Source organism: Aotus nancymaae, unplaced genomic scaffold, assembly GCF_030222135.1.
Source record: "Aotus nancymaae isolate 86718 unplaced genomic scaffold, 86718_ANA_hifiasm-v0.15.2.pri h1tg000014l, whole genome shotgun sequence".
In the NCBI taxonomy this organism is placed as follows: Eukaryota; Metazoa; Chordata; class Mammalia; order Primates; family Aotidae; genus Aotus; species Aotus nancymaae.
In genome coordinates, this window is record NW_026988425.1 from 26,635,284 (window position 1) to 26,653,518 (window position 18,235).

The 18,235-nt window shown below is 33.5% G+C and overlaps 1 protein-coding gene across 1 annotated transcript in view; it reads right to left on the reverse strand.

Moving 5' to 3' along the window:
- The window catches only part of CDH9 (cadherin 9), a 151,988-nt gene that overhangs the window by 13,010 nt on the left and 120,743 nt on the right, over positions 1 to 18,235 (reverse strand). Inside the window, exons 4-7 of the mRNA XM_012459926.2 lie at positions 14,425 to 14,544; positions 13,667 to 13,834; positions 11,025 to 11,212; positions 9,734 to 9,987 (exon numbers count right to left, since the gene is read on the reverse strand). Coding sequence (XP_012315349.2) covers positions 9,734 to 9,987; positions 11,025 to 11,212; positions 13,667 to 13,834; positions 14,425 to 14,544 — 730 coding nt within the window. The remainder of the gene's footprint in view (positions 1 to 9,733; positions 9,988 to 11,024; positions 11,213 to 13,666; positions 13,835 to 14,424; positions 14,545 to 18,235) is intronic.

Here is an 18,235-nt window from a genome sequence, read left to right on the forward strand (position 1 = left end):
GAACCTAAGGAATCTATTAAGTAAACTTGTATCTGATCATAATTTTAACAATTTAATACAGTACATGAAGATGCTTAATTTACTTTCTGCTATATTTTATAAAATAATATTGCAGAGTCACAGATACTGCTTCAAAGAGAGTATTTGGGCCATGGAAAAAAAGTTATTGGGTGTCATCTCAATGGTGGAATGGCTAAAAGACTTCATATAGTTGGTCTCAAGTTCTACCTCACTCCCAGTACATGGCAATAGTTCAATAATCTCCCTTTTGTCATTCAGTAGGATTCTGCAATCCACAACAGAACTATATGGAAATGACAGTATTCCCTCAAGATGTTCAGTAATCATTATTGTAATCTTTCCACAAGGTGTTATAAAAAGAATTTAGGCACTTAAAATACAATCATTTATGCCAAGTGCAGTGGCTCACACCTGTAATCCCAGCACTTTGGAAGGCCGAGGTGATCAGATCACAAGGTCAAGAGATAGAAACCATCCTGGTCAACATGTGAAACCCCATCTCTACAAAAAATTCAAAAATTATCTGAGTGTGGTGGCAGGCACCTGTAGTCTCAGCTACTCAGGAGGCTGAGGCAGGGAATCGCTTGAACCCAGGAGGTGGAGGTTGCAGTGAGCTGAGATCACATCACTTCACTTCAGCCTGGCAACAGAGGCTTCTGCTTCCAGAAATATTTTATTTTATTTTATTGTTTTCTGGAAGCAGAAGTCATGTTGGCTTTTAACTAACAATTCTTTCTAAGACTATTATCAGAGATAAATCTGATTTGTAAAATAACAATGTAGTTAAAACTGAGCTTGCAAGTTATACTGAAATTTTTATTTTTATTCTCTATTTCCAGTTGTGCTAAGATGAAAAAAAATATTATGTTTCCTATCTATAGGTTTCGACTCTCTTACAGTTTCTGATGTGGGCTTTATTGATGTTAGAACCAAATCACTATTACAAGGTTTTTGAGATAAAAGCAAAGAAAGTCATTGGAACAATAAAAATGTATTTTTTCCTTAGCTACACAAATTCTGCTTATGAATAAAAATAAACCTAAAATCTACAAAAAGAAAGTGAAAGTAAAAGAACAGAACTACATCTGTGCATTGAATGGAGCTGAATTCATAATATTCACATGTAAATATTTCTCTCTATTGTTGGAAAGGTCAATAGTTAACCATTACCTGCTTATGTCTGAATAGTTCTTGGATTTTTTCCTACTGTTTCCATTGAAGATCAGAGAGGAAATTAAATTTTCCTTTTGTGCTCATTGCTAGTTGCCCTCAAGTTTGGCCTAGAGATTTCTATATTTCTATGATTGAGGAACAGCTAACAATTGCAACATGATAAAAGTCAAACTTTGACATATTTGTATCTTTTTTAAGGATCAAAATAGATTTGAGTTTCTGGTCATCCTACTCTTAGGTACAACCTTGAAAGGCACTGTTTTTCACTTTAAGAATCCATGAAGGAAACTCTCTAATGATACAGAAATAGCTCACTTTTAACTTTGACATTGTCAACCTTCAGGTCTATATTCAGATTTTTGTTTCCAGTGCAAACGATGTCTCACAATTTGTCAAAACTCAGAGATAATTTTCTTTTATTTAGCAGCCAGATTTCTATTTTCAACACAGAATAGGACATTCTGATTTACTTATTAATAATAAATACATCGGATTACCACAAATGACCAGAAAGAGCCTGATAAACCCTCCACACAGAACAAAGCTATCTCTATGTTCCAGCAGATGGCCTATTATGACAACAATATTTTATTGATCTCCTCACATTGAATTTTGGACAATAAGTTAAAAAAAGGCCATTGTCATAAATTTTTTGTATGAATACTTTCTGCAGAGACAGGATCCAATCATATAGGCATCAAATAACATGTGCAAGAGAGCGCAAGAGCTCTCTTCCTGCAGAAGCTGAACTCTGCTTTTCATTTTTCTTGTTTGCTCTTTGTATTTTTATGTTCTACCATTAAAAGTCAAGCATGTGTCAGATACATATTTTTTTACCTAGCACAAATAATTTAAACTAAATTACAGACACCAGAACAAATGAGTAATATGCGAGATATGTCAAGAATACATTCCTTTTTCTCTACGAGATTCCATATATTTCTTCCACTGACTAGGTCAGTTTAGCTAGGATGTCATTTTACTTTCCAGCTACTGCGCTCCAGAAGCATGTGTTTCTTATAGCTGCGACCTATCCAACCTTCATTACTTCTCAAAAATGAATAGCGTATTAGCTATACAATGACATTATTTCTAACTTCATTTGAAAAAAGTTCAAATCTTTTTTATAGAGATTAGTGATATTATTGTTAGATCATTATTATTTTACTTCTTGCAGTAAAATCAAGCAAATATGAGAGGAGCAGCTCTATATAGGAATGCACTTACACATTTATTCCAGTTTATTCTGAAGTCGTGGATATTTTATTGAGACATGATTAAATCTCTCACCAGAAAGTTTGTTTTATTACTTTTCAATTCCACAGCTGTAGAAAGGATTTCTTTTAAAAATCATTGAACTTTAAATACGTTAAGCATAAAATAGGTGTGAAATGAGGCAACGTGTTCTTTCTGTTCTTGTAAAGCTATAATCAACCCTGTAACTTTGGAGATCCATGATTACTAATGAGGTGAAGCAGAGCTGACAACAGCTGCTAATTGTAACCATAATCTCATGTTGCAAGTGGCAGATGTATTTCAGAAAATATATTTGATGAACAGATTTAATCGTGGATGAGGATTAGTTCCCAATCTTTCCTTGGAAAAATGTTTCTCCGTGATGCTTATCATTGCCTATTTCAGCACTGAGATCAGTCATCCTTCTAAATTTGATCATAGCAAACAAAACAGTCCCATGCTACAATGTCGCATTCTTGGTGAATTATTGCTCATTTTTCTTCACACTATAATTGGATATCTAAAGCTTTTTTGCATACATTTTATATGCTAACAGGAACCATCCTCTATGCTATGTTTTCAGGTATGACCTCATAAATTGGCAGAATTGCTAGTACCAACTGAAGAATATAATTTGAGACTAATCTGGTCTCTCAACCTGTTTCTTCTGCTTATAATAATTCTTGAGATGTTACAGGTGAAATTATAATGGATTATTTCCAGGACTTGAGTACCCTATACAAAACAAAGATTTCTGAAAGACTTTTAAACTGAGCATTTTTTTTTTTTTAAGAAAAAGTTTCACTCTTTCACTCAGGCTGGAGTGTGGTGGCATGATCTTGGCTCACTGCAACCTCTGCCTTCCAGTTTCAAGCGATTCTCCTGTCATAGCCTCCTGAGAAGCTGGGATTACAGGTGCCCACAACCAAGCCTGGCTAGATTTTTGTATTTTCAGTAGAGATGGGGTTTCACCATGTTGGCCAGGCTGATCTCGAACTCCGACTTCACTATCTGCCTGCCTTGGCCTCCCAATGTGCTGGGCCTCAGAGGCAACACAACACATCTACAATCATCCGATCTTTGACAAACCTGATGAAAACAAGCAATGGGGAAAGGATTCCCTGTTTAATAAATGGTGTCGGGAAAACTGGCAAGCAGTGTGACATCTTACACTAAAATTAACTCCAGATGGATTAAAGACTTAAACATAAGACCTAACACCATAAAAACCCTAGAAGAAAATCTAGTCACAATCTGCCCAGAGGCCTTGCTCAGTTCTGCCCAGTTTCTATGTCAACTTCCCAGAGACTTTGTTTCCACAGTGAGTTTAGATCAGCCTGCCGGAGCCTCAGTAATGGTGAATGCCCCTGCCCCCCACTGAGCTCCAGTGTCTCAGGTCAAGCTCAGATTGCTGTGCTGGCTGCAGGAATTTCAGGTCTTAACTTGCTGGTCTTCATGGGGGTGGGACCCACCAAGCCAGAGTACTTGGCTCCCTGGCTTCAGCCCCCTTTTTACAGGGAAATGAGCAGTTCTGTCTCACTGGCATTCCAGGTGCCACTGGGCTATGAGAAAAAAACAAAACAAAAAAAACTACTGTGGCTAAAATGGCCGGAAACCTGGGCACTGGTGCTGTGGGCACTGGAGGGAATCTCCTCGTCTGCAGTTTGTCAAGACCGTGGAATAGAATACATTATTCAGCCAATAAACTTTAAAAAAAAATGCTCATCATCACTGGAATACAAATCAAAACCACAATGAGATACCATTTCATACCAGTTAGAATGGTGATCATTAAAAAATCAGGAAACGACATGTACTAGAGAGGATGTGGAGAAACAGAAATACTTTAACACTGTTGGTGGGAGTGTAAATTAGTTCAACCATTGTTGAAGACAGTGTGGTGATCCCTCAAAGATCTAGAACCAGAAATACCATTTGACTCAGCAATCCCATTACTGGGTATATACCCAAAGAATTACAAATCATTCTATTATAAAGACACATGCACATGTATGTGTATTGCAGCACTATTCACAATAGCAAAGACTTGGAACCAACACAGATGCCTATCAATGGTAGACTGGATTAAGAAAACATGATACATATACACCATGGAATACTATGAAGCCATAAAATAGATGAGTTCATGTCCTTTGCAGGGATATGGATGAAGCTGGAAACCATCATTCTCAGCAAACTAACAGAAGAACAGAAAACCAAACACCACATGTTCCACTCATAAGTGGGAGTTAACAAGGAGAACACATGGACACAGGGAGGGGAAAATCACACACCAGGGCCTTTCGCCAGGGGTGGGGCAGGGGAGTGATTGCATTAGGAGAAATACCTAATGTAGATGCCTGGTTAATGGGTGCAGCAAACCGCCATGGCATGTGTATACCTATATAACAAACCTGCACGTTCTGCTCATTTATCCCAGAACTTGAAGTACAATTTTTAAAAAGAAAAAATGTAAAAGAAAAAATTATAAAACCAAAAGTTTAGTCGAGTGGCACCTGGAACACCAGTGAAACAGAACTGCTCATTCCCCCCGCAAAAGGGGGCTAAAGCCAGGGCGCCAAGCGGCTGGCTTGGTGGGTCCCGACAAGTTAATCTCTACTGGCTTGAAATTCTTGCAGCCAGAACAGCAGTCTGAGCTGGACCTAGGACGTTAGCGCTTGGTGGGGGGAGGGGCACTTGTCATTGCTGAGGCTCCAGTAGGTGGTTTCAACATTGCCTGTGTGAAAAAAGCCACTGGAAAGTTTACGCAGAAGCTGGGCAGAGCCCAGTATGGCAGTTCAGCAAGACTTCTGCAGGCAGACTGTCAAATAGATTCCCTTCTTGCTGGGCAGGACGTCTCAGAAAAAAAAAAAAAAAAGACAGCAGCCGTCAGGATTTACAAATGCCCATCAGTGACAGACTGGATAAAGAAACTGTGACAAATATACACCACGGAATACTATGCAGCCATAAAAAAAGGAAGATTTCATGTCCTGTGCAGGGACCTGGATAAAACGGGAAATCATCATTCGCAGCAAACTGATAAAGGAACAGAAAACCAGGCACCGTGTGTTCTCACTTATAATTGAATGTTGAACAATGAGAACACATGGACACAGGGAGGGGAACATCACACACTGGAACCTGGGCGGTGAGGGGCTAAGGGAGGAATAGCAGGGGGTGGGGGGAGTTGGGGGAATAGCATTAGGAAAAATACTTAATGTAGATGATGGGCCGATGGATGCAGCAAACCACCACCATAGCACTTGTATACCTATGTAACAAACCTGCACGATCTGCATATGTACCCCAGAACTTAAAGTATAATAAATAAATTTTAAAGAAAAGAAACAATCCAGTAAAATATAAATAAAGACAAATATGTGAATGGACAATTCCTCAAAGAATGTATATGGGTAGCATATAAACATGTGACAAATGTCATTAGCTATGGGGGGATATAAAAACCAAAATGAGATACTACTGCTCACTTGAATAGTTAAAATTAAAGGGATTGACTGCACTAAGTATTGGTGAGAATTGGAGCAATTGGAACCTTCGTACATACTGGTGGAAATGTTAAAATCGTACAACTACTTTGAACAATCTGTCAGTTTCTTAAATATTAAACATTTATCTTCTGTATGGTCAACCATTACTCTTCTAGGTATTTACTCAAGAGAAATGAAAGCCTGTAGCTATCCAATGATGCAAAAGTGTGTACGTGTGTACTCACATACATATTTGTATAAATATATTCCAGGGTTGGAAACAATCCAAAATGGCAATTAACAAGTGAGTGAATAAGAAAACTGTTATATTTTTATATATTGAAGTGCTATTTAGCTATTTAAGGAAGAAAACTATTCATGCACTCAACAAGAATGAACACACAGGATTCATTTACATAGAATTCTAGAAAATCCAATCTATTGGCTGGGCTCAGTACCTCACTCCTGTCAGAACTTTGGGAGGCCTAGGCGGGTTGGTCATCTGAGGTTGGGAGTTCAAGATCACATGACCAACATGGAGAAACACTGTCTGTATTAAAGACACAAATATTAGCTGGTCATGGTGGTGCATGCCTGTAATCCCAGCTACTGGGAAGGCTGAGGCAGGAGAATCGCTTGAACTTGGAAAGCAAAGGTGGCGGTGAGCCCAGATCGCACCATTGCACTCCAGCCTGGGCAACAAGAGCAAGATTTCATCTCAAAAATAAAAAAAAAGAAAGAAAAGAAAGAAAAAAGGAAGGAAAGAAAGAAAAGGAAGGAAGTAAGGAAAGAAAGAAAAAAAAGAAAATTGAATCTATTGAAAGAAAGCAGATCAGTGTTATACTCGTATACTTTACATTTGTGCCGTTTACTGCAGGCCAATTACACCTCAATGATGCAATTCAAAGAATGGAAATAAAACCATAGTTTCCTAAGATAATATATATGGTGTTTATGAAATTCCATTTTGTAGTCCTGGAAAATAATTGGACCAAAGTCTTAGGGACAAAAGCCATGTTTTGCTTCCTACATAATTTTGCCCTTGAGAGCTTTGCTTGGTACCACTGAGATCAGCTGAATTTGTCTACAAATGAAGAGCATCATATTAATTACTTCTACCTCATAATCAAGTCACAGAGAAACCACATGCTGTATATTTGATAACAAATTGGATTTCTACTCAGATGTCCGCAAATTATTTGCACTGTGTCCTTGGGAAAATTACCTGAATTTTTTTCATCTTAGTTTATTCTTCTGTAAAATTGGAGTGGTAATAAGTGTGCCTGCCTTATACGTTGTGATGAAGCCTAAATGAAACAATAAATATAAACTTCTAAACAGTTTCCACTTCAGAGCAAGAGCTAAATACCTGATGAACACTATTTTATAGAAGAAAGAGTAGACAAAATGTTTAAGACAGTCTACATGTCATGAATTTGATGCTACGATTTGACTAAAGAACATATATGTTGTTGCTTATGTCGGACTTACTGAGAAGATGACAACATTTGTTCAGAAAGGAATGTTAAAGAACTGACAAAGCTTCATGGGACCCCTGATCTGAATAAATGAACAAATACCCTTGGTGACATAGAAGGGGAATCATTCCCCTTGTGAGGTACCCAACATTTATTAAATTCCTAATATGCACATATGCTAGATGGATGAAGAAAAGATACATGTATTATTATAAATATTTGGTCTCATTCAGACTCAAAAATATTCAATTGTCCAGCAATAACATGGTTCATTATCTAAGTTGATATAATGTCATTGTTTACAATTTTCTGATAACATGTGATTGCATTGAAAAAGGTTACAATCTATTACTTTAAAAATGAATGTAGCATTTCAAGCATAAACATTTGGTGCAACAAATGCTAAGGAGAAATAAAGGAACAACCAACATTGATGATTTTTTTTGAAACATGACAAAAACTGTCAATAACAGACACTTATTGAGCATTTGTAGCTACTGGTATGAACAACCCCTCATCCTTTAAAAAAAAATGGACGAATACTTATTTCCATCTCAGTACTGCAGAAAACTTAAAAATAATTTATACTTTTATCTAATAGACCTGCATACAAGAGACACCAACACCAAGCAGTCATATACCATTTCAATGAAACACAAATCTACATTGCTTTGGATATGAACATGCTAGTACATATACATTGATCACTGGAAAACTAGATTACTTCTTCATTTTGTTTCAAGAGTTTTACTTTAAGTAATATGAAGATTTTAAATTAAACATTTTATATATACTGATAAAAATTCTGCCAGAGTAAAATAATCTCCAATATTAACAAGAAGTCATGTTTCAAAAATGATGTTAAACAATATACAAATTGCATAATTTGGCACTAATAATTTATTTTTTAAAAACAGATAGAGAATCATAATGTAATAAACCTAAAGCTAACCCAAATTTTCAAGCTAATATCAACTTTGGGCATTAACTACAGATTGGATTTTATGGACTGTTTCTTAATTACAAAGGTTAACATGTTTAATAATATATTAATCTGACCAACAAATTAAATCATCATTAAAATATATTTAGTGCAACAAAATGCTTTGTGAATTAACATATTTGGATAGTCCTAAAATGAAAATTAAATAGTTATACATTTAGTATTGTGATTATTAATTTGCTATGTGTAAAGGACATGAAATTAATTTAACCACTTATTTTCCCTAACTAATTAAACTTTAAGCAAAGTAGAATTTTAGGTAATTTATTAGCTGTATGTTTAATAGGCTAATGTATTGTCTATCTCTTCAGCTGTCAATATTTTCCTCCACACATCCACCTATCATTATCCACCCCATGCATAAATTTCTATATGCGCCAACTACATTTAAATTCCCCTTTGAACAATATATGAGATTTATTTATGTTTCTGGCATATTTAAAACCTATAAAATGGTAAAAAGTTATTTGAAATTTTAAAAGATATTATACTAAACAAATTAATACTTTTATCTTTCTTATTGACTTAAATGTCATCCATTTAGCAATACTCTGTGTTTGGGGAATATAACTGAGATAATATTATTCAAAAATGTTGATATGTGTTAGGCCTTAGTGGATACAGAGAGGGGGCTATCACGCACTGGGACCTGTTGGGGATGGGAAACTAGGTCTGGGATAGCATTGTGAGAAATACCTAATATAGATGATGAGTTGATGGGTGCAGGAAATCACAATGGCACATGTATACCTAGGCAACAAACCTTCACCTTCTGCACATGTATCCCAGAACTTAAAGTATATATATATATGTGTGTGCGTGTGTGTATACACACACGCACACACACACACAGATATATATATGAACAATATTCAAAAGAAAATATTTCATCATTTCTAGGATAACATATTTTTTTCTAATTTATTTATTTCATTAGTTTTTTGAACTTTTATTTAACCAAGAGGGACAAAGAGACAAGAACTACACCAACGATAAAGGAATTAAAATCATCGACTCTGGAGTTAAACTTCCTGGTTCTTAAACCCAGCTTTGCTAATAAACACTGGGCAAATAATTTAAGTACTCAGTGCCTCAGTTTTATATCTCCAGAAAAATATTATAATACTATCTACCTTGTACTCAGAGTATATCAAAGACAGCCAAGCTAAGAATTTGTGCTCTGGAAGAGTTCGATAGTATTACTATGCTTGATTATACATTGTGCAACCTTTTTTTCCCCACACAGTTTGTAAAGAGTGAGATTATTATACTTCTTTTTTTATGATAGGTTATTATATTTCTAAAAACATAAATATTTTCAAAGCACTTACTTTATTAAATTGTTCCTGGCATCTGGGTCGTACGCTGCAACCTGTCCAATGATGCTGCCCTCCTTTACATCTTCATCTACTTCTATCAAGTAAGAGACTTTACTGAACACAGGAGGCTCATCTATATCTTCCACAGATATTTTGACCACAGCCGTGTCTTTGAAAGGTCCCAGGTGTAAGAATCGTGGATCAGGGTGAGTGTTGCTGGCATCCACTCTTAAAGTGTAGTGCATTTTATTTTCAAAATCTAAATTCTGAAGTTAAATGAAAGAAATTAGCATAATTCGGAAGATATGACAATGGAAGACGATTTCAAATTTTAATAGCCAGCAATCCTGATTATACCAACAATTTTGTTTAAATAACTTTCTCAATTATTGTTTCATAGGTATATAAAATAAATTTGTAAGTATTTGTTTCACCATATACTTATTTATAGAGGGTTAATTTACTATAATGGAATACACATTGAGATTGAGTTTCACTTAGTAGTATACTTCAGTTTTTTGGTGACAGGTAAATGAAGTATTGAGATTGAGGTTCACTTAGTAGTATACTTCAGTTTTTTGGTGACAGGCAAATGAAGTATTGAGATTGAGTTTCACTTAGTTGTATACTTCAGTTTTTTGGTGACAGGTAAATGAAGTACTATCTAATGTATTTATACATTATGTATTATCATTACTAAAGTTGTACTGCTGTAGTCAGAGGAAAAATATAATAAAATAGAAGTATAGAATAAAAGTTATTTCTATTTTATTAAAAAATTTAAGCATTTGTGGAAAGTAAGATAGAAATCAAAAGTGAAATAAGAACAATATGAAATGATCAATATTGAGCTGTATTATTAGATGTAAAGATTCAGAATGTTCTCCCACACTGCATTGAAAATCGAGGCAACCAACAGAAAACACAAGGTATCTTCAGGTTTCATTTATTTAAATAGATCATCACACTTACAATGGAAGTATTTTGAAAAGCGCATGAAATAATGATAGCTGCATGTCTATTTTTTCCTCTATGGAGAAATATAAAACAAGTACCTTTAAGTTTATCTAATTTTAATTTGACTGTTGTCTAGTGTAAGCATGAGCCGCTGAGGTTTATAAATGCCAATGAAGAAGACATTTAACTTGTTTGAAGTGAGATCACCACTATTCCCACTTATCTTAAGGATAGACAGCATGTAGAAGATGGGAGAAAATAGATCCCAGGCTTTTCTTCCCTTTACTGAAAAGCAAAAATAAATCATAAAGCACTCAATGAAAAAATGAAGACAGCGAAAAGAAACCTGTTTGACAGTTATAATCCCTTCCTGTGTATCCTTGTCAGTGATGACATCGAACGTGTCTGCACCATCTCCTTCAGCAATGCTATATTCCATCTCTGCATTTTGCCCCACGTCAGGGTCATTGGCTTTTATCCTTCCAAGATGAGTTCCAAGAGGTACAGACTCAGGAGAATTAAATTGATATGTACCTATAAGTTAAGTAAGAGCTGTTTTGACATTGCATCTTTAGATAACATTATTTCATTACCTCTGCATTTTTCACTTAAACACATTAATTTTAAATAGAGTTTTTATACTATTGAATTGTAAGCTGTCAAAAATTATGTATTTATTAAGTTGGAAAAATAATTTATAACAGCATAACACTCGCATTTTGTAAAGGAGAAGTGTAAGTCCCCAAAACGGAGAAGATTATTTAGACTCTTGATGGTAGGCATGATATACGAATCTAGAACATTTGACTTAAAAGAACATGAAAAGCAATTATTTACTGCTCATCTGGGGCTTTCAAAATGGTAATCACACATTCTTTACGTGTACGCAATTATTTTTAAAAAATGCATTTATTATTTTATTCTGAATCGGGAATGAAAAATAATGCCATACAGACCAATGCATCTTTTCTTTGCCTGTTTGTTTTTAGTTTTAATATCTTTTAGTGGGGCATGAATTTTTCTATTTTTTATATGTTCAGCCAAGCATTATATTGTATTCTGCTGTCCCTAAAAACATTTTAGTTTGTGGCTACCTATTTAAGAGACAACAGGAAAAAGAAAATTTTAATGTTAATGAAGGTCAGAAATATTTTTGAACATTTACACTGTGCTGCAGTCTACACAAGGTCAAAGGGCTTATATGCTAATTTACTTAATCCTCACACTAGTCCAAAAAGGATCAATTTACCTACCTCATCTTCAAGGGTAGGCCTTAAGGAAATTACCCTGAAGATTTGGGAAAGGGAAAATGCAAAACTAATTCTTTCTGACTTCAAAGTCTTTATTATTTCCAGTTTATTTGGTGGTTGAGAATATGAGTATATAAAACCAACTGCCTGGGTTTGAATTCTTACCACATTGCCAGTTAGTTAAATTCTCTAAACTTTGATATCCACATCTAAGGAATAAGAATGATAATGATAGTAATTCATCATAGGTCTATTTTTTGGAATACATAAATTTAGCTCTGGGTCTAGTCCTTGGTATTTTATTATTACTATTACCGTTCCAAACCTTTTGTTAACATTATTATAGATAACAGAATTACAGAATGTCAAGACATTAAGAATTCATCAAGCAATACACTTTATAAAGAATTATGAATGCAGAATTTAAGTTTATGTTATTTAGGCTTATTATTTGTGTTCTTGGCAAACTTTATCTGTATCATATGAATATGTCCATCAATCAAATTTCGATAAAAAGTTTTAAATCTAATTGACCTGGAAAAATGTTTTACTGTATTGAGATTAGTGATAAGAATTTAAATTTCAGCTTTTAACTGAATATTTTGAGATAGGGCTCCTCATATGTTTATTCACTGCAACATGACAAATTTCAGCAGAGAATGGAAATCTTTTTCTGCAGGACATCAGTGAATGCAAAGCATCCATGGTTTAATGTCCACCCTAAAATGATGACAACTCAAAGAGTGTTAAGTGATGTAATTTTTGTAACTTCGTAACAGAGATACTACCAAACTTGAATATGTCTAAAATACCCTCACAAACATAGTAAACCATAATTCTATGGGACACTAAGAAAATATAAACATGATGCTAAATAAGCCAATCTGCACTGATGTTTTTAAAATATCAAGAAGTCATTGTGTCTTATGATAATGTCCACCGGAAGCATTCAGAATCCAGGTGAACAGTTTAACTTCTCCTACGGATGTCGGCCAGATTCTCCACTTGGCCATCGTAGTGCTTAAACAATGGTCTCAGCCAGGTGAGGTTGCTCACACCCGTAATCCCAGCACTTTCGGAGGCTGAGGCGGGTGGATCACGAGGTCAAGAGATTGAAACCATTCTGGCCAACATGGTGAAACTCGACTCTACTAAAAATACAAAAATTAGCTGGGCATGGTGGCGCATACCTATAGTCCCAGCTACTCAGGAGGCTGGGGCAAGAGAATTGCTTGAAACCCAGAATCCATTAGAATTGATTTCAGAATCAATTAGAGAAGACACTGTAAGTTTTACATGCAAACAAAGTAGCTGAAGTAAGACAGGTGAAAGGCACAGTATTTGAATCCAGATAGCCAGACAAGAGAGCCCATAATCCTAACCAAGAAGCAGATCCAGAGGAAAATTTGAAGATGGTCATAGTGAATGTTGAGAAAAGATGTCTGGAAAACTTTGTAACACTTCAAAATTAGAAAAGTTAATTAAAAAGTTGCCAGAGAAGAGTAATACTTTGTTTTCTCCCATTGCATACTCCAAAAAATGATGAAAATAATTGCCATCGCTATTTGTGGGAAATTGTGATTTTTTTTTTTTTTTTTTTTTGTAGAGGAATAGATTGTGGTTTTGCCATTATGCATAAACCAATAGCAAAACTACAATTATGAAGTGTGAATGTTAAACTCTATTAGTAGTGTGTTCGAGAAGATTTTGGACATGAGATCACTGAAACATTCCTTACTCTGTGGAAATCGAGGAGGATTATTATTGACATCTGTCAGCGTGATGTTGACTGTGGTGGTTCCAGAAAGGCCTCCCATCTGGCCGCCCATGTCTTTGGCCTGTATAACAACCTGGTACTGCTCTCTATTTTCTCTGCTCATGTCTGGTAATGCAGTTTTTATTATACCTTTAGAGAAAAGTTGACACAAGTTTTGCAATTAAATCACTGAATTTTAAAATTAAGCTAGATGAAACTCATTTTACAGAAGTTGATTATAACAAACATAAATGTCAGTTTATTTAAATATGCCTTTCAATCCATAACCACCTTAACATAATTCACAGAACAAGAAGAGTTTTGCCATAGGCTATTGTTCATGAGATGAGTTTTGCTAAATCAATGTATTTATTTTGTTGAATACAAAAATTAACTTCAGTCAAAAATCTTTAGACAAATACAGTTGTTTAATTTTGATAATTGTCACATTCAAGTTTTGAGTATTCTCTATACCATATGATGTGCTGAATCTCTGTGAAATTTTGTATTTAAATGTTTCAAATTTAAACCCAATGAATAAAAGTTTAAAGAGCTAAAGTTTCTAATAAGTTATTTAAATAATAGAAAGCTTACATTTGTTTACATTCAATAACAACAGGAAACAAAAAGAAACATGAAACTGAATGAATAATGGTTTAAAAATATTTTTAAGATCTATAAACTAATATGCATCTTAATGTATTACACAATAAGAGGTCAACCAAGATTAAATGTTGTACCTGATTCTGGGTCCACTGAAAAATACGGCTGTCCTTGCAATATGCTATAGACCACTTTGGCACTATTTCCATAGTTGGCGTCATCTGCATCAGTTGCTGTCACTTGTATAACAGATGTACCTACGTGAAACCCCCATCCCCAAACAGAGACATTTACATACTTCCAAATTTGAAACAATCTTTCTTAAAAATATGTTGCTGTATGTTTGAAGAAATTTAAATACTTCCTCAAAAAAGTTACTTTTCTTTCTCATTTTCTATAAACTTAAGTGTTTCTTAATTTTTTTGTTTAAGAAAAAGTATCAAAATATATTTTATCAGTAAGACGAATATAATGAGTCTAATTAATGTATTGTATTTTTAATTGGAAATATTTTATGGGCAAACATTCTTAAAATGAATATAAGGCACATGAAATTTATAAGTAGTATATTTACTGCTAACTGAAAACATGTATTTAAAAAACAAATCTAACATGTTTTTATCCTGCTTGTGTTTTCACTCTGGTATATTTGACTGTGAATAGTTAATAAAATAAAGAGACAGTTTCTATGAAGAAACAAACCAAAATGCTGTAAAATTGACCTGCAAGATATTTTTTGTTCCCAAGATATATCTAATTATTTATGGCCTATGCCTTTCTTTTAAATATAGATAATATGGTTAGTTATGATTACCCCTATTGATATGCTGAATAATATGAGTTATTTCCTGTACATTTGTAAATCAGCGTTATCCAAAAGAAGATGTAAACTGTATAATTCTGGCACCACATGCAATATTATAATTTAACCTTGCTATCAAATTTTATATAATAAAACTTAAATTATTTTAAACTTTGTTTCAAATATTTCAAAAGATAAAAGTGTTTTAAAAGTGGGAATAAACATAATAAAACATATTGATGACTTTTTAAATTATTTTTTCTATAAAGATTCAAAGCACAGTTCTAACATCACCCTTAACTAAAGCCTACGAGGCATGCCCTTGGAGAAACCTAGATTGTAGGTAGGACATTTTCAGTATATTTTACATAATTTCTAAAAGTTTGAGTCTGGTTCTTACATATATTTTAAAGTTTTTGAAAACAAGGAGAATTCCATATCGACCCCACCACCCATTTTAATAAGCCTACATACATTACACACTCAATAATTGTCTAATTGAATTATGGTGGCGGTTTCTCCAATGTTGTGTGTATATGTGTACGGCAATTCCAAAAATTAATATATGGTAATTAAGATAAATACTAACAGTTTATTTCCTGTCAATACATTTGAATGTTAACACATGAATTGAGCAAAGCTTTTTAATGTTTTCTCAAAATTAATTAGCATAATGTTGAGAACTTGAGTTCATTCTCTTGAGGCCTTTGTTTTCTCAACTGTAATGAAATTGATGTGTCCTGTGAGTGGATGGAAGCACTATCTATTTACTTAATTCATCTCAGCTGTAAGTTTTTATCATTAAAAAATTATCCACTCATGTGTTCACTAGATGAAAGAAAAATGATAAAGTGATTTTCATCCCCCCCACACAAATCACTTTATGATATGCAGAAGTTCAACAAAGTGTTTTTTTTAAATTTGCATGTAATGTCTTTTACATAATTCTATGAGATATACGTTAGAATAAGTGTGTTTTTCACAATTGGGGGATATTGAAATATGAATTATTAAGCATTCCTAATATGCTAAAAATACAAATAGTTCATAATTTTAGGACGTTTCTTGAGTTACCCATTTTATTTTTCTTTTAACATCAGCATATTATAAGTTTTCATCGTGGGTACAGGTAAAAACAGTCTTCTATAGCTATTTGACTCTTTTGAATAATATTTTTGTTGTGAAATTTTAGTTTCAGTGATCAGCTCTATCATTGGGTAGATGTTCTTTGAAGTTAAGCGAAGATGCTTCACAAAGAGGTTATAAACAGTAGAAATAAATTCTATGATGTGGCTAAAAAGCTAAAAGCACACATATAAAATGCTTGTTCCATCTCTCAGAACTCTGGTAATACTAAGGATTGCTTTTAAACACCAGTAACCACTGATAAAATATCATTGATACATTATTTTTTAGCAAACTGAGAGACAATATGGTGGATTATAGGGAATAAATAATTGTAGTTTTATTCAGAAATATAATGATTTATTACACAAAGTAGTAATAAAATTAGATAGAAAATGGTTTATATGTCTTATACTAATTTTATAAATGTTTGTTTATAAAGACAAAATAAAAGAGAATACACTTGGATAATTACATCCCTCTAAATTTTCCAAAATACGTATACTTTTTATCTGTTCATTAGTTATTTAAAATAAATATTTTCATATTAAACAAATATAAAAATATAAGTAAAACTAGTGAAACTTGAATGACAAATTTATGTATTTCATCTCATATCAAAGAGATGACTTGATTTTGAGATCACTATTTTTTCAATTCATATGTTTGTAAGAGTTTTGCATATAATATGTCTTAATTTAAATAGAAAATATGTTAAAGAATCAAATAAGTTCACTGTAATTCTTAACTCATTATTTACTTAAATATATAACTAATAATATTTAGGAAAAATTTCAAAGACACAAAGGCTAATTCTAATAGCAAATCATGAAGAAATGTTAAAAGCTGATAAATAAATAACTTGATGGCTACAGATTTTGGAGAACCAAAAGCACTCCTCTGGATATGGAAGAAAAATTCATCAATATAATTATTATTATAATTTAAAGATAAGAAAAGTCTAGATTACACAATATAATCAAGCTATGCCAGTTGGTCTTACATATATATATTTACACATCATATTAGAGGAAGTTATATCAATTCAGGTTATTACACTATACAAAATAATCTTATATATAAAAGAAAAGATATCCCTATTTATATTTGTGCCTTATATGTAAATATGAAAATGTTTTGAATCTGCTGTTTGAAATATTTAAAATATCTAATGTAAATGACCCCAAAACATAGGCCTTGTATCTATCATCTATCTATCTATCATTGATTAATTATATTTATATAAAAAGTTACAATGAAATATTTGTATACAAAGATTACTCAGGCAGCATAAATGTTACTAATTTGAAAATGTTTTATTAAACACAGATAATATTGAGAAGGGGAAATAAGGCCTTTACTCTTCTTTAATAAACAGCAACCCTGTGGCATGTTAATGTCAGAAAATATACCTCACAGCCTATTTTGTTGTATAACATTTAAAAGCTTTCTCTCTCACACATACTTTCTCTTTGTCTATATCTATGTATATCTATCTACCATCTATCTTTCTGTATGTCTGGAGTTGTTGATATAATGGTAAAGCCAATTAAAGTGTAAAGAAACAGAATCACTCTATGAACTAGGGGAAACAAAGAAAAAAGGTGAATAATATGATCTCTATTCTACCCTATAGCCTAAGGCCTGACTTTTGAGCACTGTAGAAAAGAAATTGGAATATTTTCAATGTGAGAACAAGGTAATGAAAGTTACAGAAAATGAAGAAGGAGGTTATTCTTCACACCTCTCTGTGATTCCGGTTTGACAGTCAGCTACTTGCTTCTGCCATAGTGTGATGACAGCCATTAATATGAGGATTAGGGGAAAACACTGCCCTCAACATAAATGTTTATGCTGTGGGGGCCACTAATAAGAGAAGTAGGGGTGATGTTTTCAGATATTGCAGTGGAATTCTAAGGGGTCTTTTAATTAGATGTCCAGGAATTGAAATTGTGCTTTGTTAAATATAAGTTCATTTTCCTGTTAAATGAAAACTCTTTAAGGGCAGAGTCCATATCTGG